This window comes from Vombatus ursinus, unplaced genomic scaffold (genome assembly GCF_900497805.2).
Source record: "Vombatus ursinus unplaced genomic scaffold, bare-nosed wombat genome assembly UNPS02001287.1, whole genome shotgun sequence".
Taxonomy (NCBI): domain Eukaryota; kingdom Metazoa; phylum Chordata; class Mammalia; order Diprotodontia; family Vombatidae; genus Vombatus; species Vombatus ursinus.
Window position 1 is genome coordinate 5,308,635 of NW_020941065.1, and position 26,985 is coordinate 5,335,619.

The 26,985-nt window shown below is 43.7% G+C and overlaps 1 protein-coding gene across 1 annotated transcript in view; it reads left to right on the plus strand.

Moving 5' to 3' along the window:
- Positions 1 to 26,985, plus strand: part of RNFT2 (ring finger protein, transmembrane 2) — a 72,052-nt gene that overhangs the window by 11,001 nt on the left and 34,066 nt on the right. The window contains exons 3-6 of the mRNA XM_027865325.1: positions 5,160 to 5,635; positions 7,146 to 7,222; positions 13,649 to 13,749; positions 16,991 to 17,144. Coding sequence (XP_027721126.1) covers positions 5,160 to 5,635; positions 7,146 to 7,222; positions 13,649 to 13,749; positions 16,991 to 17,144 — 808 coding nt within the window. The remainder of the gene's footprint in view (positions 1 to 5,159; positions 5,636 to 7,145; positions 7,223 to 13,648; positions 13,750 to 16,990; positions 17,145 to 26,985) is intronic.

Consider the following 26,985-nt stretch of genomic DNA (forward strand, 5'->3'; position numbering starts at 1 on the left):
AATGAAAGGAAGGAAGGAGGAAGGGAGGAAAGGAAGAAAGGAAGGAAAGAGGCAGAGAGGAAATGAAGGAAGAGAGGGAGGAAAGGAAGAAAGGGAAGAAGTAAGGAAGGAAGGAGGAACACGAGGAAAGAAAGAAGCATTTGTTAAGCACTTACTATGTGCCAGGCCCTGTGCCAAGAGCTTCATAAACATTGTCTCATTTGATCCTCACAACAACCCTTGGAGGTAGATGCCATTATGATTCTTGTTTTACAGTTGAGGAAACAGGCAAGCAAGGGAAAGTGACTTGCTCCAGGGTCACACAGCTAATAAGAAGCTGAAGCTGGATTTGAATTCAGATCTTCCTGCCTCTAGGCCCAGCCCTCTTTCCACTGTACCACTAGCTGTCTTTTACTTTAGTAACATTAACCTTGATGTTTATTTTAATTCAGGTTCATTAAGATGAATAGTCTTAGAAAGAGAAGGGCCACATACAACATGACTTGTCCAAGGTCCTGATTACCTCTGGAGCTATCCATGTTGGGGGAAGACTGAGAGCACTGTCCCTGAAAGTGAATGTCAGTTTGATGACCAAATTCCTGAATGCCCAGAGACTTCTCTGGGCCAAAAAAAAATGAGATTAAAGATTTAAATCTAATAAGGGATTTTTACATCCCCTATCCCAATGTCCTCATTTCACACCAGTGATTTCCCCCAAGGTCAAATAGATAAGATAAAAGTCTAGGTTCCTTTGACTCCCAATTCACTGTTATTTCCATGGTGACTTAACTACCTAATATCTGTGGGGATGGATCCCCCAGGGAATGGGAATAATTGAGTCTCAAATTTGTAGAGAAGTAGCAGACTATAGAAATGGATAGAGGGCTGGATGTGGAGTCAAAAAAAGATGTGAATTTAAATCCTGATTTTGACATTTGTCTATTTGTGTGACTCTGGAACAATTCACTTTACCTTCTCAGCCTCAGTTTCCTCATTTCTAAAATGTGGATAACATTGGCATCATATCTCACTGGATCGTAGGGAAGATCAAACAAGATGATGAAAGGAAGTACTTTCCAAACCTTAAAGCGCTATATAAATGTTAGCTTTTTTTTTTTTTAAATCACATTTATTAGAATCCAGGCTGGAGCTCTTGAAATTCTAGGAACATGAATTTTACTTATTTCATTCCTCACTTAGTCTCTTCTTTGAGTACTTTCTGCCTGTCTTTCTAAAAAAAATTGATATCTTGTTGGGGGGGTTCTATCACCTTGATTTCCAAATTATCCCTCCCATCCTACTATCTCCCCAAAGCCATTTGTAACAAAAGTTGTTGTTGTCATTGTTGTATTGTTGTGTTTGTCTTTCGTTCTCGAAGAGCACCATGACATCAGGCAGCTGATGCCATGACTTGATTTGAGTGAGGGAGGGCTGTGCAAAGTCACCAGCCTCCCTTTCTTCTTCAGAGCCATCTAGGTTCAGGGGCAAGATATAGTTCAGGTTGATGGCCCCCTGTAACAAAGAATAGAAAGAAAAGGAAGAAAGAATGCATAATAGCAAATGAAACACTGCATTGACCTAGTCTGACATTATATATAGTATTCTGCACCCATAGGCCCCTCCCTGATGACCTCTGCAGAGAAGAGAAAGAGTCACGTTTTCTTAACTCTTCATGGCCAGGTTTGGTCATTATAATTACTCAGCATCCCATTTCTTTTCTGGCTGCTGTTTCCACTGTTGCGCAATCATCAATTCCTTGAGAGTAAAGATTGCTTCATTTTTCTATTTACCATTGTCTCTAAGGCTGCCTTCCATCGGAGTGGCCCAGAAGTCTTGGTGAAGTTTTAAGCTTTAATAGCTATTAAATTTAATCGAAATTAAATAGCTATTGGTTTTAATGGATATTGAAGTTCAAAACTACACTAAGACTTTTGGAACACCCTATATTTATCTTGTATGTACCAATGTTTTCTCCTCCATTAGAATGTCAGCTCCTTAGATGTCACGTTTTGGATCCATAGACAGGGGAAGAGTTTCTGACCAATCAAGGGACGGAGAGAATCACTGGAGATGAAATGGACAGTTTTGATTACATAATGTTAAAAAGGTTTTGTCCAAACCAAATCAATGTAGTTTAAATTAAAGGGAAATTGTTAACTTAGAAAAATCCTCATAGCAAGTTTATTTTATAAAGGTCTCGTTTCCAAGATATATAAAGAATTGATATAAATTTTTAAGAATAAGAATTATTCTTTAATTGAAAAATAGTCAAAGCATATCAACAGGCAATTTTCAAAGATGCCCATGCTGTCAACGGGAATATGAAAAAAATATTTAATCACTAATAATTATAGAAATGTAAATTAATAATAATAGCTAATAATTCCAGCTAGTAAACATTTATGAAACACCTTCTATGTACCAGGCACCATGCTAAGGGCTTGGCATACAATTGATACAAAGAAAGACAATCTCTTCCCTCAAGGAACTTGCAATCTAAAGGAGGCAGGAAAAGGTAGGAGGAGAGTCAGGACAGGACACTGGGGATATCTTGTTCTGTAGAGTTAAAAACCAGGCAGGGGAACAGATACAAAGTGGAGAGGTATTTATATAACATTTACTATGTGCCAGGCACAATGCTAAGTGCTTTACAATTATTGCCGGCTAGTAAGTGTTTGGGGCTGGATTTGAACTAGCAATTTTGAGGTGCTACCTCACATCCATCAGAGTAACAGTGATGACAAAAAATGGAAAATGACATGCTGGAGGGGCTGTGGGAAACCAGTTACATTAATGCACTGTTGGTGGAATTATGAATTGATTCAGCCATTCTGGAAGGTAATTTAGAATTATACCCCAAAAGTCACTAAATTATGCACACCCCTTGGCCACCAGCAGCATGACTACTAGATGTATTCTCCCAAAAGATAAAAAAAGAAAAATATTTATACAGACACAAAAATTTATATTTATATTTATGCAGACACAAAAATATTTACAGCAGCTCTTTTTGTATTGGCAAAGAACAGTAAACTATGGTATCCGCTGGGGAATGGCTGAACAAAAATGGTACGTTAATGTGGTGGAATACTAGTATGACCTAGGAAATGACAGAAGGGAGTTTCACTAGTGTGTTCTTTGTTGACATCAGTCAGCCAGATAACTTCTTGTAGTCAGGACAGTTGGTACAAATTCTCCCAAAAGCCTATGGCGTACTCTCCCTCAAGGATGCACAGGCAGAGCCCAGGGGAGAATTAGGCGTAAACTAAGAAGAGAGTCAGAATCCACTGCCTTCCATTTAGGCAGTGAGTCACAGGTAGAGGACACATGTTGTCCGAGGGTGAGCTCACAGCTTCTCGTTACTAGAAACCCTTTCTTGAATCCAGAGCTTGCATTTTTCTCTGGTGTCAGAGGTCATGTTCCTTGAAATGATTTCATCAGTATCAATATTTGTTCTCAGTTTGTCTCTCTCTGCTCCCCCTTCTAGCCTCTCCTTTCTTGGGTGACTATTTGCCTTCAGTATATCTGCTATTGGCCGGATGCTTGGTCTCTGAATGGTGGTCTTCTCTCTCTAGTGACTTGGTCATTGGAGGGATAGGGACAAAGAAGAGGGAGAAACTTTCTTCTCTGTCCTCTGCCTCTGTAGCCAAGAGTGATTCCCTCTAATGAACCTGAATGTGGAGTCCTTCCTCACCTAACTGATCCACCACAGAACTGAAGAACATTAAAGCCCTTGGGAGCACAGTTAGCTCTTTTAGTTAGTCAGTCACTGCTCTTCCAGACTCTTTGACCCAGTTAAAGTGGAGTTCAGAACCAGAAAAAAGAATCAGAGGGTGTAAATAACCTCATTTACATGTTTTAAAAACTTTAAAATCAGATTTCTGTCATTGACCAATTGAAGTAGGGGTGTCCAGCCTCTTCTTTTACCCTTGTATCCCTCAGATTTTAGCACAGTGCCTTCCTGGCACACTTTTGTTGTTATTCAGTCATTTTCAGTCATGTCTGACTTTTTGTGACTCCATTTGGGATTTTCTTGGCAGAGATATTGGAGTGGTTTGCCATTTCCTTCTCCAGCTCATTTTACAAATGAGGGAACTGAGGCAAACAGAGTTAAGTGACTTGCCCAGGGTCACCCAGCTAGTAAGTGTCTGAGGCCAGATTTGAACTCAAGAAGATGAGTCTTCCTGACTCCAGGCCTGGATTTCTATGCACTGTGACACCTGCCAGCCCCAACCTAACACACAGTAGGTGCTTAATGAATGCTTATGGATTAATTGACTGTGTATATTTTTCCCCTGGTTCTTTTTTAGTTTACTGTTGTTTTTGCTGTTATTCAGTCATTTCAGTCATGATCAACTCGTTGTGACCCCACGTAAGGTTTTCTTGGCAAGATACCAGAGTAGTTTGCCATTTCCTTCTCCAGCTCATTTTACAGATGAGGAAACTGAGGCAAACAGGGTTAAGTGATTTGCCCAGGGTCATCCGGCTAGTAAGTGTTTGAGGCCAGATTTGAACTCTGGTCTTCCTAACTCCAGGCTTACTGCTGTATCCAGTGTGTCCCATAGCTGCCCCCTAGTTTACCATTATTTTTTAAAAATTACTTATTTTTATCATTCATTTTTTCTTTTGAGTTCCACATTCTTTCCCTCCCACTCCTCTCCATGCTTTGAAATCAGTGTTTAAGTTCACTTTTCATCTGTTCATGTAAGTCTTCTGATGCTTCTCTGGATTCATCACATTGTTCATTTCATGCAATGCAATAGTAGCCCATGACATTCCTGCTTGTTTAGCTGTTCCCCAGCTAATGAGCATCTACTTTGTATCTAGTTCTTTGCTACTATAAAAAGTATTGCTATGAACATTTTGGTATATTTTGTATTTATACTATATATATAGTGTATAAATACTAATATCTTTATACTAATATATAATATAAATACTAATAAAGTACTCTATATAGTATATAAATGCTAAAGTGTTTATACTAAATATATTTAGTATATTTTGGCATGTATAGGAGCTTCTTTCAACTGCCTGTGTATCTTTTGGGAACATTTTTTTCCACAGTCAGCTAGCATTAAGTACCTACTATGTGCAGACACTGTGCTAAGCACTGGGGTTACAAAGAAAAGTAAAAAAACAGAAGATTTGTTGGTTTGTTTGTTTTTTCTTCACCTCAGAAACCGAAGCCAGACCCTCAGCTCTGAGACCAGTGTGGACGAAAGTGGTGTCTTCGAAGGTTTGAAGCTCGAAGATTCCTCCCCTCCGCCCATCTTCTCTGGATTAGCAGGTCTGCAGCCAGGTACCCTCACAGCCACCCCATTCCAGTCAGGCTTGGTTCTGGGCTCATCCCCTGGAGGTGGGGAGGTGTTCATACAGATGCCAGCCCCCCGAGAAGAAGGCACCAGCCGGGGAGAGAGCGGGACCTTTCATCACCGACCAGCCTCCCACCACTTCCACCACGGCCACCACCGGGGAAGCTCTCTGCTACATGTGGGTGGTGATCGGCACGGGCATGGAGAAGAAGGTGGTGAAGATCAGCCAGGGACGCCGGCCCCAGCCCTCTCAGAACTCAAGGCCGTGATCTGCTGGCTGCAGAAAGGACTGCCTTTCATCTTAATCCTCTTGGCCAAACTGTGCTTCCAACATAAGCTGGGTGAGTTCTGAGAGGGTCCGTCTTGAGTGACCCAGAAAGAACATGGAAGAGAATTAACTTTGATCTAGATCACGGATTTCAAGGCTAGAGAGCCAAGATCCTTCACTCTCTAGTCAGACAACTGGGGTTCAGATGACCACTCTGATGCTTTATCCCTATGAGACCTTGAACAATAACAATAATAATAACAACAGTCGCTAACATTTATACAAGTGGCGCCATAGTGCATAGAGCGCCAGCCTGGAGTCAGGAAGACTCATCTTCCTCAGTTCAAATCTGGCCTCAGACACTTACTAGCTGGGTGACCCTGGACAAGTCACTTGATCCTGTTTGCCTCAGTTTCCTCATCTGTAAAATGAACTGGAGAAGGAAATGGCAAACCACTCCAGTATCTCAACCAAGAAAACCTCAAATGGGGGCATGAAGAGTCAGACATAACCTCAGACTCCAAAATCCACTGTTCTTTTCTTTGTATCTGTCTCATTAATTAGGAAAAGGTGGCTTAAAAACTCAATTAATATCAGACTTGAATTTGTTGAAATGAATTATTATCACCGTTTCATTAATTCCCTTCTCTTTCCAGTGTTCTGGACAGTTGAGACTAAGTCTTAGCACAGGTGCCAAGCTTCACCTGGGATTCCCTATGCCAATGAAATCATAAGTTCCCTCCATACTATGGGCTAGGCAAGAGAGGCAGGTTGGGGGGGGTGACTTTAGACCAGGATGACCTGGGTTCAAGGCCTGCTTTTGCCATCTAATGACTGCCTATATGGCTGTAGACTGGTTACTTAACCTCTCAGGGGCCCCAGCAACTACGATTATAAGTTGCAAATAGGTTGCAAATGTATACCAACAGAAAATGTTTCCAAGTCTGGATTTCCCTACCCAGATGAAGTCACAAGTTCAGACCACCTCTCCTGTCCCCTAACTCCCTTTCCTCTAAAACCATGCAAAGCACCATACTGAGCATTAAGGCCTTTTGGGGAGCTAGACCTTTAACTTCATCAACATAAGGGACTCCCAGTTTTTCTAGCAATGCAGATCAGCACCTATGTGGCACCTCACACACAGTCTTAGAGAATTGCCTGGAAATTTGAACCCAGGCCGCCTTGATTGAGACTGGCTCTATAGACACTACCCCAGGCTACCTCTCTTGCCTTGCACTTAGAAGGTACTTAATAAAATCATTGACAAGCACACAGTAATATTAAGCGTATACCTCATCTTCCATTGGATACAGAGAGTACAAATGAAAACATCCAAGGCTGTCTGGGAGATTCCCTTCGGTGTGCTTCCCCAGATAAGGAATGAGTCCATACAAAGTGGCTTCATCCAGGGGTTAGAGAGGATGCTAATAATGGTGGGCAGGGGGGAAGGCCTTGTGTACGAGGAGCTGTGCTCTGAAGGAAGCTGGGGATGGGTGCTAGGAGGTGGAGGGGAATCCTAGGAATGCCTTTAGTGCCCCTTCCTTCCTTCCACCAACGAGCCTGACCCCCATCTGTCCCCCCAGGCATTGCCGTGTGCATTGGGATGGCCAGCACATTCGCCTACGCCAACTCCACTCTCCGTGAGCAGGTGTCTCTGAAGGTGAGTCTGTTCGTTTCCCATGGAGGGAGGGCTCTGGTCTTTTCCCCGGGGACAGACAGGTGCCTCAGTTTCTCATGAGACCTCTTCCCCAAACCTCTTTTGCCAGCCTTCGCTATTACGAACATCATTTCAGCAGTGTAGTGGGCCAGCCAAGAAAGCTGGTGGGGTATTGGGCAGGAAGAAGGGCAGAGAGAAGAGATGAGAGTCCAGCTGTCCTCTGTACTCATGAGACCTCCTCTGGGGTATTGTGTTCATTTCAAGGCGCCATAGTTCAGATAGCACATTGGTAAGCTGGACAGGATCCCGAGGGGTGCAGTCAGGATGGAGAAGGGCCTTAAGTCTGCATCATGAGGACAGGCGGAAGGAGCCAAAGACGTTTAGCCAAGAGAAGGCTCTAGGGGATGACGTGACAGCTCTCTTCGAGGGTTGGCATGTGTAAGAAGAATACATAATAATGATAGCTAGCGAGTCTATGGTACTTTTAAGTTAACAAAGCACTCATTTGATCCTCACAACACCCCTGAGAGGTAGGTGCAATCATTACACCCATTTTACAGACAAGAAAACTGAGGCAGCAGCATCTAACATGTCTATAGTGATTTAACGTTTGCAGAGTACTTTACCTACACAACCGTCCTGGGAGGTGGGTGCTATTATCCCCGTTTTACGGATGAGAAAACTGAGGCAGACAGATGAAGTAACTTGCCACACCTGTCAGTTCCTGAATGCAGGTATTCCAAACTCCAAACCCAGTGTGCTATCCATGGTGCTGCCCAGCTGCTTATAAATCCCCACTCCACTATGCCCAACATGGAGCCACCCACCCTGTGGTCCAAGGCCTCTGGTGAGGGGGTGCCCACTTTGGGAATGCTATCAAGGTTGAGAAGCATTTCCATTCCCCGAGCCCAAAACTGCCTCTCTTCTCCCCACTGCTCCTGGTTCTACCCTCTGGGGCCGGGCAGAACAGGGCACACACACTTTGTCGTAGTGGAGAGACTGAGGCATTTGGACTCAGGAAAACCTAAATTCTGATCTGGCCGACCCTGGGCGGGCAAATCAGTGTCACTTTCCTTCTGTGTAGCATAACAGTTATTCCACCTGCCTCCCGGGGTTGTTGGGAGCAGAACACTTCATCAAACTTAAGCATGATATAAAAATCAGTCATTATTATCTTTATTAGTTCTGCTTCCAGCATGGGATAGGAGATAGAGAGCCAGGCAGGAATTTAGGAAGACCTGAGTCCAGATCTTAGCTCTTATTGTCACTGGCACCTCCTTGAGCCTCAGTTTCCTTTTCTGTCTCAGACCAGATGGCCTCTGAGGCCCAGGTCTTCAAGAGCTATGATCCTATGATCTTTTTTCAGACTTGTCATTTCATCCTTATGGGGACCTTCCAGTGTGGAAAATGCCTTCCCCAATTCAGTTCAGCAGCTCTTCTGTGACAGGGTCAGGAGAGCAAAGATGTGGAGCCAGAAAGGGCCTTCGAAGGCATCTAGTCCAACCCCTTCATTTTACAGATGAGAAAACTGAGGTCTGGAAGGATGAATCCAGTGAGAAGCAGCGCTGCAGAGTGAATAGGCCTTGGATTCAAAAAGACATGGGTTCAAATCCTGCCTCTGAAACACACTGCCTGTGTGACCCTGGACAAGTCACTTCCATCTCAGTGCTCAAATAGAAACTGATAACTGCAGGCTTCATATTGACTTAGAAAACCACAAATTCCCATTATTTATGTTATATTGTATTTTTATTTATTTTGTTAAATATTTCCCAATTACATTTTAATCTCGTCCAGGCTGTGCTCAAGTGTTATAAACCACATGCAGCCTGGCTGCTGTTTAACACCCAGCTCTCTGAGGCTACATGGTGGGGAGCAGGGGCCTCCATTGGTAGAAGCGCCTTACCCCAGAGTGCCCTGTGGCCACACTGGAAATTACACTGTCTCTCAACACGTACATATCTGTGTTCAACTATATAAAAAATAAATGCAAAGTGCGAGGGGCACTATGAGCCGGGGGATATCAGGAAAGGTGTCATGGAGGTCAAGTCAAGACAGCAAATATTTATTAAGTGCCTACTGTGTGCAGGGGACTGTGATAAGTGCTTCACAAATGTTATCTCATTTAATCCTAACAGTTTATGATAGCCTGAAATTGAGACACCCTGTACTATCTCATGTGTACCTCACAAAAACTGTAGGGTAGGTGCTATTATTATCCCACTTTAAAGATGAGGAAACAGAGGCACACAGAGGTTACGTGACTTGCCCAGGGTCACACAGCTAGGTAAGTACCTTTGGCTGGATTTAAACTCAGGTCTTCCTGTCTCCAGATCCAGCAGTTTGTGAACTGTGGCACCACCTGCAGCCTCCATGATAACACACCTAGTCTGTAGCAGAGACAGGTCCTGAATCTGAACAAAAAAAGCTGGTCATTGTTTTTGTTCAGTTGTTTCAGTCATGTCTGACTCTCCGTGACCCCATTTGGGGTTTTCTTGGCAAAGATACCAGAGTGGTTTGCCATTTCTTTCTCCGGCTCATTTTACGGATGAGGAAACAGAGGTAAACAGGATTAAGTGACTTGCCCAAGGTCACACAGCTAGTAAGTGTCTGAGGCTGGATTTGAACTCAGGAAGATGGGTCTTCCTGACTCCAGGCCCAGCACTCTATGCACTGTGGCACCACCTAGCTGTCCTAAAGGCCAGCCCTCTACTAGGCTACAGTGTCTCTCCATTTTGCTTTTATTAATATGTTAATATTACCAATAATGTATTTAAGGCTTAATATAATTAATAAATAGCAATATTAAATGATGATATACTAATTAAGCAACAATATTGTAATATACAATGTTATTTACATTATAAGTAGATATTTATAAGGTAGTAATAATAATTTTTCTTGGATTTGAACTCAGCGGTTCTAGGGTAGATTTTCTAGTGAAAATCTTTACCAGAAGAACCTGCTTTCCCTTCTTTTCTAGTGTATTGTGTCCTGGCTTTCCCAATGTTTGGCTAAGTCCACGTTCATCCTTTGGCTGTGGCCTGGATTTATAGAGAATTAAACTGGCAGGCGTGATTTACTGGGGTAAAAAAGGTTCCTCAGTGGCTTAATCACACTCATCACAACCGTCTGTTGGCCCGGAGTGCCTTCTGAGGTCATTCACCGTGACCGCTCCTGAAATAATGGGTGGATGGAGAGGCATTTATATTGTCCAGTCTCTGCAAATGCACATTGGAACAGCGAGCGGTATTCTGATCTGTGCCTGGAGACAGGGCGGATCGAGCATTTACTGAAACCTCGCTTAGGTTGACAATGAGAAAGTGATGACATCATCTCATCCCAGCAACAGACTATCATGGGAAGCCAGCGGACCTTGGAAAATGCTTAACTTCGTCTAATCAAAGGCAGTCCGCCTGTGCTCCGTGCGCTCCTGTGTCCTAGAATGGAGACAGAGCTGCCTTTTGTCAGTAGCCAAGGGGATTGCTTCCACAAAAGGAAGATGGCCGTGAATTCAGTTCAATTAAAAAAATACTTATTTAGTTGGGGCCTATTATGTTTTTGAAGCTGGGGAATCCCCTTACAAAATCAAAACAATCCCTGCCCTCAAGGCCCTCATATTCTACTAGAAGGATACAACATATAAACAAATAAGTCAACTCAAAGTGTATATAAAATAGATAGGATATAATATAAATATAGAAAAGACTATATATATAATGTAATATATATCAATTCAAAGTATATACAAAACAGAATAGAGTAGAATTTATATAATATCATATATGTCAATTCAAAGTGTATACAAAATAAGATAGAATAGATTTTATATAATACAGTGTAACATGACAATTCAAAATGTATACAAAATAGAGATAGGTTGTAAGTACAAAATAGAATAGAATATCTATAATACAATGTAATATATAAGTCAATTCAAAGTATATAAAAATAAAGATAAGCTGTAAGTATAGAATAGAATACAATATAATATATGTTAATTCCAAGTGTATACAAAATAGATAAGATATAAGTCTAGAATAGAATATATAATACACTATAATATATGTCAATTCAAAGTGTATAAAAATAAAGATAGGATATAAGTCTAGAATAGAATATATATATAATACAACATGTAAATCAGTTCAAAGTATATAACAAAATAAAAATAGAATGTAATATAGAATACAATATATGTTAATTCCAAATGTATACAAAATAGAGATAGGATATAATATAAAATAATAATAACTAGCATTTATATAGGACTTTAAGGTTTACAAAGCACTTTACCCATATTATATTATTTGATCCTGACAACAACCCTAGGAGGGAGGTGCTATTATCTCTATTTTACAGTTGAGAAAACTGAGGCAGACAGAGGTTAAGTGACTTAATCAGGGTCACAAAACTAGTAAATATTTGGGGCTGAATTTGAACTCAGGTCTTCCTTAGTCCAACTCCATCATTCTATCCGCCATGCCACTTAGTGACCTGCAGTGCACACCCACCATGTACATTTCTATTACCCCAACACCGGATGTATTTTCCCTTTTTTTTTTTTTAAGGCAATTGGGGTTAAGTGACTTGCCCAGGGTCACGCGGCTAGTAAGTGTCAAGTGTTTGGTCTGAGGCTGAATTTAAACTCAGGTCCTCCTAACTTAAGGGCCGGTGCTCTATCCACTGCGCCACCTACCTGCCCCCACCGGCTATATTTTCAATTCTTTGCCCGTCTTATTAATGAGGAATAATAGAAACAACTTACCGTCGTGATTAGAGTGCCAGCCGACGGGAGAGTGACATGAATTCTTGCCATGTGAGTATTGATGTCAGAAAGAGCAGAGTTTGGGGGTAGCTGGGTGGCGCAGTGGATAAAGCTCCAGCCTTGGAGTCAGGAGGACCTGAGTTCAAATCTGGGCTCAGACATTTGACACTTACTAGCTGTGTGACCCTGGGCAAGTCACTTAACCCTGATTGCCTCACCAAAAAAAAAGAAAGAACAGAGTTCAAATACCAGCATTGACACTTACTAGTTGTATGACCATAGGGAAAGCAAAGAGGACCTATATACAGAGTTATAGACAAGTTATGATATGTCATCTTTGTTAGCTCCTTATTAAATAAATTACCCTTTTAAATGAACACTGTCCTTTATTCTCATTGTAAATTCCTTGTGCTAAAGAAATGACATATTGTTTTCATATGGATAAGGAAATAAACACAGCTAAGTCAAATGACTTCCAAGGTGTCACGGAAGTGATGGCGCTAATACTAAAAGTTATCCTTTCTCTGGTGCTCTGAGGCTTGCTAAGCTCATTACAACTACCATCTCATTTGATCCTCACAACAATCTTGGGAGGTGTGTGCCATTATTCTCCCGTTTTACAGATGGGGAAACTGAGGCAGAGAGAGATTAAGTGCTTTGTCTAGAGTTACACAGCTAGTTAGTGTTTGAGGCAGGATTTGAACTCGGATCTTCCTATCTTCAGGCCCAGCACTGAGTGTCAAAGGCAGGATTTGAATCCACATTTCCAGTTGTAAGATCTGTGTACTTTACATGATACCAAGATACTTTCCAAATAGTTTGTCCTTAGAGAAGGAAGAGTGAATCTGCTAGCATTTAGTCAGAATTTACTAGGTGCTAGGCCCTGTGGCAGAGCTGCTAGGTGGCGCCATAGTGCACAGAGTGTCACGCTTGGAGTCAGGAAGACCTGAGTTCAAATCCAGTCTCAGACATTTACTAGCTGTATAAACCTGGGCAAGTCACTTAACCCTGTTTGCCTCAGTTTCCTCATCTGAAAAACAACTAAATGCCACCAACAACAGACCCAGTGGTAGGTGCTGGGCATAAGACAAGATAGGACAAAAATGAGACTATTCCTGTCTTCAGGAAGCTTATGTTCTATCAAGAGAGACAACATGCACATGTAAGTATAGTCAGAATAAATCCAAGAAAAGGCTATAGACTTTGGCTATAGACTTGCCTTTTTTCTCCCTTTTTGTTCTCAACTGAAGATTCTTCTGTAGGCCTATCACACTGAGCCAGGAGTCAGGAAGAGCCGAGTTCAAATCCAACCTCAGGGCAAGTCACTTAGCCTCTGTCTGCCTCAGTTTCCTTAACTGTAAAATGGGGATAATAAAGCACCTACCTCCCAGAATTGTTGTGAGATCAAATGAGATAATATTTGCAAAGCATTTAGCACAGGACCTGGCACATAGTAAGCACTTAATAAATCCCTCCTTCTTTCCTCTTTGTGCCTTGGTTTCCCCATCTATAAGATGGGGATAATAAAAGCATCTACCTCCCAGGGTTGTGTGAGAATCAAATGAGATAATATTTGTGAAGCGCTTAACTTGGTGCCTGGCACATAGTAGGCGCTTAATAATTGCTTCTTCCTTCCTTCCTATCTCTTGTTTTGTCTTCAGGAAAAGAGATCAGTCCTGGTCATCTTCTGGATTTTGGCCTTCCTGGTGGGGAATACCCTTTATGTACTGTATACGTTTAGCTCCCAACAGCTGTACAACAGGTGAGCACAAACATCTCTCTGACTCTCCTGGGCTTAAACGGGAGGGTAGAGAACATGGACCTAGGGGCCAAAGCAGAAGCCTTCAGGCTTGTTCAGTAGCACACAGAAGTAAGTGATTTAGCTCCTACCTTGTGCCAGGCAATCATTCAATCAATAGGCATTTATTAAGTACCTACTGTATGCCAGGCACTGTGTGAAGTGGTGGGGATACAGAAACAAAGTGAAACAATTCCTGCCCTCTAGCAGCTTCCATTCTCCTGGGAGGATACAATATCATTCAACCACCAAGCATTTATTAAGTGCGTCCTGTATGCCAGGAACTGTTTTAGGCTCTGGAGTTACAAGTACAAAGACTGAAACATTCCCTACTCATGCTAATAAGAGAGGAATCAAGTGGAGTTTAGGGGATATTACAGAGAGAAAACACTAGACCTTGGGAGGGGCAGAGGCCATAAAAATCAAGGGAGGCTTCATAGAGGAGGAAGCACCTAAACACCTGAACTAAGGCCTGATGGAGGACAAATTTCTGAGAGGCAGAGAAGAGGAGGAAGTGTACTCTAGATATATTGTTGTTATTGAATCATTTCAGTCATGCCTGACTCTCAGTAACCCCATTTGGGGTTTTCTTGGCAGAGATACTAGAATACTTTGCCATTTCCTTCTCCAGCTCATTTTACAGATGAGGAAACTGAGGCAAACAGGGTGAGGTGACTTGCCCAGGGTCACACAGCTAGTAAGCATCTGAGGCCACACTGGAACTCAGGAAGAGTCTTCCTGACTCCAGGCCCAGCACTCTATGCACTATGGCGCCCCCTAGCTGCCCCCATAGAGGAAGAAGACAGTACCAGCTTGTGTGATGGATGAAGCAGTCAGGAAGACCAGAGTTCAAGGCCAGACTCTGATAGGGGAACTTGGGCAAAGAAAGAAGGAAGAAAACAAGCATTTATCAAGCACCTACTATGTGCCAGGCACTGTGCTAAGCACTTTACGAATATTATCTTATTGATCCTCACAACAACCCTAGATACCATTATCCCCATTTTGCAATTGAGGAAACTGAGGCAGACAGAGGTGAAGTGACTTGCCCAGGATCACACAGCTAAGAAGTATCTGAGGCTGGATTTGAATTCAGGTCTTCCTGACTCCATTTCTCGTCCTTCTTGTCACTGAGCTGCCTCAAGGAACTGGGCGGAAAAAATAAGCAGACATGAAACGATCAGGGGGTTGTTAGACTGCAACATATGATGAAGAAGTAGATGATGTAAGTCACTATGGAAAGAGCAATGGCTCTGGAGCACGTCCAAGGACCTGGATTCAAATTCTGCCTCTGATTGTTGTGACTTGTGATGCTAAATGCCCTTTGGGAAAGTCATTTAACCTTGCTTGTGCCTCAGTTTCCTCATCTGTAAAATGGATAAAGTTGGACTAGAGTTCCCTTCAGCCCTAGATCTGTGACCCTATAATCCCGAGTCACCTAACCTCCCCGGGCCTCAGTTTCCTCATCTATAAAATGGATGACTTCTGAGGTCCCTTCCAGCTATGTATCTGTGACATTGATAAGTTGGAGACCATCTGGTGGGGGGCTTAGAGGAAAGAGAAAGACCTTGAAATTATGCCACATCAGAATCAGCTGAAGAAATTAGGGGCTTTTAACCTGGAGAAGAAAATGCTTGGGGTTGGGGAGTATAAGGACATGACAGCTCTGTATGAACGGGCTTCATGCAGAAGGAGGGATGAGCCTTTTTCTGGTCAGCCCCAAAATATAGGACTAGCATTAACAGAAGGAAATTGCCAAGAGACGGAGCTTACTCTTATGTAATCTTCCTGGAGAGCTGTCCAAGAGCCCATTGGCGGCTTTAGAAGGGAGTGGGCTTCCCCTCGCCAGAGGTCTTCAGGCATCTGCTGCAGGATCCCTTTCTCGGGTATAATTGGACTCCTGGCCTTTAAGGGTGAATACTGGCCTCTAGTTATGAATACTCCGTGGATATGAGTTCTGTAAGATGTCAGGAAAAAGTGAAAGAGGTCTTCAGCACCATGGATAGAGCACTAGGCCTGGAGGCAGGAGGACCAGAGTTCAGATATGACCTCAGACACTTACTAGCTGGGCAAGTCACTTAAAACTTTGCCTCAATTTCCTCATCTGTAAAATCAGGACTTCCCAGGGATGTTGTCAGGATAATATGAGATAATGTTTGTAAAGTGCTTTGTGAACCTTAAAGCCATCATCATCATCTCATCATCATCGTGGTCACAGTAGTCACCATTAGTTGAGGATATAGACCAGGATGGGCAGGGATTGATGGGTTTTAATCTGCACCATTAGAAGTAACAGTCACATTGTTGAGTATAAGCCATATATAGGAATTCAGAGAAGGGAACGATTATTGTGACCTGGAGTTGTCTATTTGGTTGAGGTAGCCCTTGAAATGCAGCCCCACTTGTTTGAAAGCTGATATGGAGGCATAAGCAATATTTTTTCCTCTCTTCTTCAACCTGGGAAGGGTTCGATTGGTTCTGAATCTATGGTGCTTGTCTGGTGAATTTTGTCCTTTTGCCCAAGCCCTACTTGAGAACTGGAGCAGAGGGTTGGGGTGGGGGCTGGGTAGTTGGAGTTCTGGAATTTCAGATACATTTCCAGCTAGCACGATTCACTGTCCCTTATTTGTATTTCACACACACACACTGGGGCTTAGAAGAGTCAGGGCCCTTTATAAACAGGGCTGAGTCAAACTCTAGGCACTTGAGACTGGGGAGGGGGGGGAGGCAGGAAGAGAAAGAGAGAGAGAGAGAGAGAGAGAGACTGACTTAATAGTGAAGAATATAGATACATCCTTTCACTTATTCCAGACACCGGCTAGAAACAGGAGAGGGATGCCCTTTGACAACAGGGGTCAAAGAGAACAAACCTAATTATTCTTCCATGTAACAATCCTTTTGATACTTGAAGACCCCTGTCTTCCCAGCTCCAGGTTGCCTCTACCAGTCCTCATGTGAGAAGGGCTCAGCCCCTTTTCCCATGCTGGTTACAGTCTCTTGCATGTTCTCCAATTTGCCATCTCCTTCTAGACCCAAGCACAGTACTCTCTAGATGTGGCCTGACCTGGGCAGAATGTGGGGGGACCATCGCCTGCCCAGTCTAGTTGCCTTGGCCCAGGAAATGAAGCCAGCAGGGAATTTGATCTTCAGCTCTGGGTTGATGCATAGAATAAGGGAGCCTGACTCTCTGTGTCCTCCCTACTAGCCTCATCTTTCTGAAGCCCAACCTGGACAGCCTGGATTTCTTTGACCTGCTGTGGATCGTGGGAATCGCTGACTTCATGCTGAAGTACATCACCATCGCACTCAAGTGTCTCGTCGTGGCCCTGCCCAAGATCATCCTGGCTGTCAAGTCCAAGGTAAGGCGCTGCTTCCATGGTCAGGCCCAGTTACCCTAAAGTGAGGCATTTCAGGATGACAGCTTTGGGCCTTGGGGTGAGGGATCTAACAACTGGAAGAAGAGGAGGATGGGGCGGCTAGCAGTGGGGCCTAACCACTGTCACTATGTGGAGTGCAAATACTATGGCATATTGGCATATAAAGCCCCTCACTCTTCCTACCTAATGTCCTTAAACTGTCTACTGTCATGGAATCATGGAATGTCAGACATGAAAAGGACTTTAGAACAGGGAATGTCAGAGCTGGGAGGGGCCTTAGAACAGGGAAGGTCAGAGGTGGGAGGGGCCTCAGAACAGGGGATGTCGGGGCTGGGAGGGGCCTTAGAAAGGGGAATGTCAGGGCTGAGAGGGGCCTTAGAAAGGGGAATGTCAGGGCAGGGAGGGGCCTTAGAACAGGGAATGTTGGGGCAGCTAGGTGGCATAGTGGATAGAGCACCAGCCCTGGATTCAGGAGGACCTGAGTTCAAATCCGGCCTCAGACATATAACACGTACTAGCTGTGTGATCCTGGGCAAGTCACTTAACCTCATTGCCTAGCAAAAATTAAAAAAAAAAAAAAAAAGAACAGGGAATGTCAGGGCTGGGAGGGGCCTTAGAACAGGGAATGTCAGGGCTGGGTGGGGCCTTAGAAGAGGGGTTATCAGAACTAGCATTTGTATAGCACCTTCTATGGGCCAGGAAATTACCTCATTTGATCCTCACAACAGCTCTAGGAGGCAGGTGCTGTTATTATCTCCATTTTACAATTGAAGAAACTCAGGTAATCAGAGCTTAAATGATTTGCCCAAGGTCACACAGCTAGGATGTGTCCAAGGCCAGATTTGAACTCAGATCTTCCTGCCTCCAGACCCAGTGATCTAAATCTCTGTGTCACCCAATTGCCCCTGCAGCTATGTGACTTTTCCTCAGGGGGACTCAGTTTCCTTATGTGTAAAATGAGGGGATTGAACCAGATACCCTCTTCTAGCTCAAAGATCTATGATCCCACATCTTCAGAGAGTGACCTCATTTCTAGCAGTCAGAGTCACAGAATAAGAGAGAAGCAGATTCAGGGGCACAGAGTCAAGTATGCAGGATGACATTTCTTGTGATACCTTGCCTGATGTGACCTGCCTCACTGCCTCCCTGCTACCACCAGAGAGGGGCACCTTTCCCCTCTCAGTTTCCCCATCTGTAAAATGGGAATGATCATAATTGATCATTGCAAGACCAACCTTAAAGGACAATTGTAAGGAAAGTACTTGGTAAGCCACAGTGAGATGGAGAAATGTGAGGGGTTTATAACACCCGAAAAAACAATTTATTATGTTAACTGTAATAATAATGATCATTTTTGTTAGTAAGAAGAAAAAGAAGAAATGAGAACTCTGTGAGGACCAGATGAAATGCAGAGTCCTCCACACCCTACTCTTGAACTTGTCCCAGGGAGCCCACAGAGGGGGAGCTTATATCCTAATACTTTCATTCAGCTGCGAAAAGCAGTATTTTATCCTCCTATGAAATGGTCTATAGAACATTCAACATTAAGGAATAATAGGAGAAGAGTGACTTGTCCACAGGCCTGTTAGATTTGTACTTCAACAACAATAACAATAACAACAATAATCAATAACATAATAAGACCTATAATAATTCTTTAAAATATTAAATTAAAATCAATAATAATAACTGCATTTATATAGCTTACTAAGTGGCAGACACTGTGCTAAGTAGATTGTAGATAATTTTTCATTTGATCTCACGATGACCCTGAGAGGTAGTTGCTATATGATGCCCATTTTACAGATGAAGAAACAGAGGCAAACAGAGGTCAAATGAGTTGCCCAGGGTCACACAGCTAGTAAGTGTCTGAAGCTGGATTAGAACTCAGGTCTTCCTGACTCCAGGTCCAGCACTCTATCTCATGTACCATCCACAAAGAAAAGAGAAAATAAGAAGTTTATGATGATGATGGTGATGATGGTGATGGTGATGATGATGGTGATGGTGATGATGGTGATGATGGTGATGGTGATGATGATGATGATGGTGGTGATGGTGTTGATGGTAATGGTGATGATGGTGATGATGGTGATGATGGTGGTGATGGTGTTGATGGTAATGGTGATGATGGTGATGATGGTGATGATGGTGATGGTGATGGTGATGGTGATGATGGTGATGATGGTGATGGTGTTGGTGATGGTGATGAAGGATAAGGATAAAGGACGCACCTGTGATTTCTTTGGTACAGGGAACTCCCAGGTGAGGAGACCCTTCTACCAATGCAGGTTGGCATCTTCTCTCCAATTTAGAGTCTGAGAGGTTAGAGTCATGTAGCCAGGATGGATCAGAGGCAGCACTCTCTCCCCTCTACCTCTCATCCAATAATAAAACAATAGTCATAATTATTTCTGAGCATAAATAATCACCAGGAGTTCCGTCCTAAAAAATCCTCCTCCCTTGGCTGTGTTCTGGAGCCTGGCGGCTGGAGCCCAGGCTGCCTCAAGAGCAGCTGGTAAGGTGTGACTCCAGCCCAGGGACACAGCAGCTCCCACCACCCCAGGGCTACACTGGTGGCTTCCTGGGAGTCATCTTCCATGACGAGCAGCAGCTTGCACTCACCAGCTGCTCAGGTCAAGATGGACTGGTGCCTGCCAGGTGCCTGGGTCCCAGCTGCTTGGGGGCTCTTGGAACATCCTGTCTCCTTTCAGCTAGCCCATCTTGCTAGGCCCTGGGGGAGCCCTGGGACAGCACAGTACCTGGCACATTGTAAGCTATATATAAATATTAGCTTTGATGGTGGTGATGATGATTATGATGAAGATGAAGACAGACCCCAGGCCTCACCCAGCTCCGTCCAAGACAATTGCCCAGCCCCCTGACATAGAGCATCGGCTTACCTGAGTTCTCATTATTCTCCTGGGATCTCGTCAATACTCTGAAGCTACAGAGTATGTGGATGGGTTTTCCCTGAAGAAAGAGATATTGAGATATTTTGCTCTGGCATTGAAGTAGGCATTGGCTTAATGAAGAGATGCGAATAGCAGGTTTCCTAGCTGACATCTGCCAATGACCCACTATGGGCCAGGACCGTAGTGGGTGCTTCATAAATAATCATTGACTGTTTGTCGATTGTAGCTAGACCAGAGTTCAGCCCAAGAACTTCCTGACCCCAATTCAGTCAAGGCTTGGAACAGATGGGAAGGAAGTGTAGGAGCTGAGCAACAGCACCAGGCCGCTGGGTGCTGGGGAGTCCAGCCAAGCCCCAGCTTCAGGAGGTGGGCGTGCAGACGTCTGCCACACTGTCTGTAGAAACAGGACCATGTGGCCAGGGGAGAGGCATCGTTCTCAGGAAACATAAGATTTCCGTGCCACTTTCCTCACTTTCTGAAAAAGCCTTTGCACTGGCTGCTCCGGGGTGTGAAACCCCCTATACCGTGGGAGGAGGCAGCCTGCTGCACCAGCTGACGATCTGCTCCCCCTTCTCATCCTGCCCTCATCCAACCTCTGTGAATCCTTGGCCCACGCTGGCAGCCAATTCTCTCCTCATCTCTGCCTGTTCAGAGAATTCCAAGTCTGGAATGGGAAGCTACCCCAGAGGCCATCTAGTTTATGCCGATTGTACAGATGAGGAAACTGAGGCCCAGGAAACTAAAGTGAGTAATAAAGGACCCCAGAGACCATCTAGTCTATGCCGATTGTACAGATGAGGAAACTGAGGCCCAGGAAACTAAAGGGATTGATAAAGGACCCCAGAGACCATCTGGTCTATGCCGATTGTACAGATGAAGAAACTGAGGCCCAGGAAACTAAAGTAGTTAATTAAATTAATTAAAGGACCCCAGAAACCATCTAGTGTAGTCTCCTTATTGTACAGATGAGGAAGCTGAGTCTCAGGGGAGATCATAGAATCTAGATTTGGACCTGGAAGAAATTGTGGGGTCATCTAGTCTAACTTCCTCATTTTACAGTCGAGGAAACTAAGGCCGGGTAGGTGAAGTGATGTCCAAGGTCACCCATAGGATCAGAACTCTGGAGCCATCTAATCCAGTCCCTTCTTTCTGCACTATACCACGTCTCTCCTGTGTCTTATTCCACCTCTGAATAATCAGCCTCCAGAATCACGTCTTGTCCATAACAGGCCCTCGATGAATTATTATTCAATTGGTGCTGGACTTTATATGATAGACTTAGGAGCTGAAAGGGACCATCAAAGTTATTAAGTCCAACCCCCTCAGATTACAGATGAGGAAACTGAGATATGAGTAACTTGTTCAAGGTCAAAGAGGTAGCAAATAGCTGAGCCCAGATTTGAACTTGGGTTGTCTGACTTCAGATCCAATACTCTGCTTGCTTCCTGTGTCTGTGTGATTATTAACAAATCATTTCTCCTCTCTAGGTTTCAGTTTCCTTTGCCTTTAAAATGAAGGGATTCTGTAGAAAGGTGGTGGGCTACAGGTGTGACATGAGACATACACCATCAGAGGTAGCCGTTATATTTGTCTGGCCTAACTGTACTTTGATGCAAAGGAGGTTTTTATTAGAGAGGAAGTAAGCGATTTTAAATGAATAGAAATGTTAAAATAAAATATGATGAGAAAGTCAGATCAGATCATCTCAATGGTTCCCTTCTGCGTCTAATAGTCTGCAAGTTCACATAAAATTTGTCTGAGTCTTAACAAGAGCGAGATCACTTCCTCTTCCAACAGAGCCTCGCTGGTGATTGGCCAAGGCCGGATGACCTGGGGGTGGAGGAGTAGGGATGGAGCTCTCCATTCCCTTGCGGCCAGCGGAGGTGTTCACGACAGTTATTAATGTAACCCTGGCAACTGTCCAACTCCTCTTTATTATTACTATTATTGTATTCTGCGAGATTAATGTGCTAGGTCATAGTAGGATCCAGCCTGTAAAAGTGATGTGAATAGTCTTCCCAAGATAAATTGCGGCCCTAGAAAAAGTTCACCGCCTTTCCTTGCTTGTCTGAGTGCTATCCCCATGCTCATTAATCCTTGTCTGAGGAGAAGAAAAGGGGCTAGGTCTTTATTTGCTGCTTCGGTGGGAGGTTGGTAGAATCACATCTGTCAAGGGCCCGTAATAGCTCACAGCACAGATGCTTCATCCTTGGTACCTTTCTCCTTCCTCTGATAATTCAGCAAATTTGTTATTTTTTTTAATTTAAAGTGCTTTCGGTATTTGGGTTTGGTTGACAGGCCCATGGTCCCCAGACATGAGAGACTAGGTCGGCCACCTTATCAGGAGACTCTGGGGAATCTCTTCATTTTCTCTATTCTTCTACTCATTTCTCCTCCCCAATGTCATCTTTCCCTACTTCCTGAGCTCCTCTGTGAGATCACTAACCTCCAAGCCACCCGACTGTGTCTCCAGCTGAGAATGGGCAAGAGTCCTTTAACACCAAATGGCAGGTAGCCAAGATGGCGGTGGAAGTCTAGAGATGGTCATTCTTCTTCACCATCAAGAAGGAGGCATCAACCAGCCCTGGTTCAGTCACCTGAATTGTGGCGTGAACTTGCACAAATTACTTTCATTCTCTGAGCCTTTGTTTGCACGTCTGCAAAATAAGCGGATTAGGTTATATGCTCTCCAAAGGCCCTCCAACCTTGGGCATTGTGTGTTCTAGGATTCCTTTGAGTTCCTACATTCTATGTTCTAAGTCCCCTCTTAGCTCTGACATTCCCTATTCTGAGGCCCTTCCCAGCCCTGACATTCTGTGTTCTAAGGACTTCCCAGATCTTACATTCCCTGTTCTAAGGCCTCTCCCAGCTCTGACATTCCCTGTTCTAAGACTCCTCCCAGACCTGACATCCCTTATTCTAAGGCCCTTCACAGCTCTACTTTCTCTGTTCTAAGACCTCTCCCAGCTCTGACATTCCTTATTCTTTTTTTTTGCTTTCATAATCTTTTTTTATAAAACATTTTTAACATTGATTTAAATTTTTTGAATATTTTATTTTTTCCCAATTACATGTAAAAACCATTTTAACATTCATTTAAAAAATTTTTAAGTTTTAAATTGCCTCCCTCTCTCACTTCCCCCCTCCTTGAGACAGTAAGCAATTTGATATAGGTTATACATGTGCAGACATGAAAAACATATTTCCATATTAGTCATGTTGTGAAAGAAAACACAGGCCAAAAAAGAGGAAACACACAAAAAATAAAGAAAATTAAAATATTATGCTTCGATCTGCATTCCTACTCCATCAGTTCTTTCTCTGGAGACGGATAGCTTTTTTCATCACAAGTCTTTTAGAATTGTGTTGGACCCTAGTATTGCTGAGAATACAGCTAAGCCATTCACAGTTGATCATTGTACGATATTGCTGTTACTGTGTGCAATATTCTCCTGGTTCTGCTCACTTCACTCAGCATCAGTTCATGTAAGTTTCTCTGTAATCATCCTGCTCATCATTTCTTTTAGCACAATAGTGTTCCATCACATTCATATACCACAACTTATTCAGCCATTCCCTAATTGATGGGCATCCCCTCAATTTCCAATTCTTGGTCACCATAAAAAGAGCTGCTATAAATATTTTTATATATATGGATCCTTTTCTCATTTTTATGATCTTTTTGGGATGCAGATCTAGAAATGGTATTGCTGGGTCAAAGGGTATGCACAGTTTTATAGCCCATTGGGCGAAGTTCCAAATTGTTCTCCAGAATGGTTGGATCAGTTCACAACTCCACCAACAATGCATTAGTGTTTTAATTTTCCCACATCCCCTCCAACTTTTGTCATTTTCCTTTTCTGTCATATTAGCCAGTCTGATAGGTATGATGTGGTAACTCAGAATGGTTTTAATTTATATTTTTCTAACCAATAATGCGTTAGAGAATATGGTCATATAATTATAGATAGTTGTGATTTCTTCATCTGAAAATTCCCTGTTCGTATCCTTTGACCATTTATCAGTTGGGGGACATTCCCTGTTCTAAGGCCCTTCCCAGCCCTGACACTTTCTGTTCTAAGGCCCCTCACAGCTCTAAACATCCTCTGTTCTAAGGCCCCTCTAGTACTTATATCCAAGAGGCCATCTAGCTCCTCATAGCAGGCACTTAATAAATACAAAATTGAGTTGAGTCTGCTGTGATGTAAAGGGAACCTGACACGTGCCACTGACTAAAGATATGACTTTGGGCGAAACACCTCGCCTCTCTGGGCCTCAGTTTCCTCATCTGTAAAGTGAGCCCCTAGCCCAGATAAACTCAATCCTCCAGGGCTGAAAGAATTAGCCAAAGTGATTGCTGAACTGCTCTCAGAGATATTTGAAAGACCATGAAGGTACCCACTGAAGACCTGAAGAAGGACCCACAGCCCATTTAAAAAAAAAAAGGAGAGAACAGTTTCTTGACTATATCGTGAATGGCCTTGACTTAAATTTCTGAGAAAATTCTCAAACACATTATTAAATAGCTTGTTAACAAAAATTAAGAGAAGAAACGGATGATTGCGGTGAGCCAGCAAGTGTTGCAGGCTCTGGGCTAACTCCCAGCTCACGTGGCAGCTTGGGTCCCCAGAGGGACATTGTCTAACGAGGTGCTACCAGGATAGTGAAGTACCTCAAAATGATGCTACATATTGTTACCCCACAAGCATTTATTTAGCACCGACTGTGTGCCAGGCTTTGTGCTAAGGACCAAGATTACAGATACAAACAAAAGGAAAGCCATGAGGAAGTGGGGAGTGTTTAGCCTGAAAAAGAGAAGGCTTAGCGGGACATAATAGTTGTTTTCAAGCATTTGTAGGGTTGTCCTTTGGGCGAATGATGAGACTTTTTTTCAGTTTGGCACCAGAGGGAGGAATGAGAAACATAGGATGGGAGTTATAAAGAGGGGAATTTTGATTTAATGCTGGGCCACACGTTCTAGCAATTCCAGCTGTCCCATAGTGCAATGGGCTGCCTCGGGAGGCAGTGGGGGTCCTCGATCCCAGGAACTCTGGAGGCAGGAGGGGTTGTTCTGGTTGGGGTTTTTGTTCATGTAGGAGTCCTACTGGTGACCTCAGGGTCCCCGTTGAATTTGTGTTTCTCTGTGAGACTCTGAGTGAGATCTGTAAGGTTCTTCCCAACTCTTAAATGCTACGCTTTTAGGATCAAATGTAAGCTGCTTGACGGCAAGATCTATTACATTTTCCTAGGGCCTAGAGCAGTGATTGGCACCTGATACATATCTCTTAAATGCTTGTTGAATGAATAAATGGGTTCTAAGTGATTTACTGGGGCAGTTAGGTAGTACAGTGAATAGAGAGCCAGACTTGGAGTCCGGGGGAGTCATCTTTGTGAGTTCAAATCCAGCCTCAGACACTTACTAGCTGGGTGACCCTGGGTAAGTCACTTCACTGTGTTTGCCTCAGTTTCCTCATCTGTAAAATGAGCTGGAAAAGAAAATGGCAAATCACTCTGTTATCTCTGCCAAGAAAACACCATGGACAGTATTGGCATGCTGTGATCCACGGGGTCACGAAGAGTCAAACATTTATTAGCTGTGTGACCCTGGACAAGTCACTTCACCCTGTTTGCCTCAGTTTCCTCATCTGTAAAATGAAGAGAAGGAAATGGCAAAGCACTCCAGTGTCTCTCCCAAGAAAACCTCAAGTGGGATCATGAACAGTGAAACCATTGAACAACAACAACATTCTCCTCTGTTAGGATATGAGTCTCATAAAGCAGGGGCTGTGCTTGCATTTTTTGTATCCCCACAATTTAGCACCATGGCTGGCACCTTAAGGCACTTAGAGGCAGCTGGGTGGCACAGTGTGTAGAGCATTGGGCCTGGAGTCAGGGACACCTGAGTTCAAATGTCACCTCAAATGCTTAATAGCTGTTTGACCTTGGGCAAGTCACTCAATCCCTATTTGCCTCAGTTTTCTCTACTGTAAAATGGGGATAATAATAGCACCTAGTTTCTAGGGTTGTTGTTAAGGATTAAATGAGATAATATTAATAAAGTGCCTGGCACATAGCAGGCACTATATAAATGCTAAGTGACTTGCCTAGGATCAAGTAAGTTTCTGAAGGGAGATTTGAACTCAGATCTTCCCAACTCTTAGCGTAGTACTCTAGGCATTATGTCACATGGCCTCTTCCCCCTGTTATCTCCATGGTATGTCTGAAACATATTACCACGGGAATTTATCAAGCATCTTCGTCCGGGGAGCATAGGATTTAGATCTGGAAGGGCCGTGGAGACCCTCTGTTTCAGCCCCCTCCTTTTGCAAATGAACACCCTGGTGAGGGGGAGCTGTACTCGATGTAACTTGGGGGCTGTAGCCCAGGCTTCTGGGGTGCCGCTGGGGAAGGGGCCAGGAAGGCTTTCTTTCCCTTCCCTCCTTCCTTGTAAAGCTTCACGTCCCACTTAGTGACCAGCCAGCAGCAGAGCTCCCATGGCCCATGGGACCACGAGAGGCCGAGCTGCGGAGGGACTGGCCTGCAGGCCCCTGGCCTTGGCATCTCAGGTGGCCTGCTTCCTGGCTTCTCTGCCCGTCCAGCCCCCCGAGTCAGCATGATATCGTGGGAAGAGCCCGGGATTGGGGGACAGAGGACCCGCATCTCCTCCTCCAAGTTCTGGGACCTTAGGCAAAACTCCATCTCTGCACGGCTCAGTCTTCTCATGGGTAAGATGAGGGGGATGTTGGAATAGAAGATGTCTGAGGCCATTTCACAGCTTTGTAGGAGTTGTCTTTCAGGGCCTCGTTCCCTCATCTGTACAATGAGGATATTGGATTATTTGGAACTGTATCTCTGACATTCTCTAAGGCCCCTCCCAGCTCTGTCATTCCCTGTTCTAAGGCCCTCCT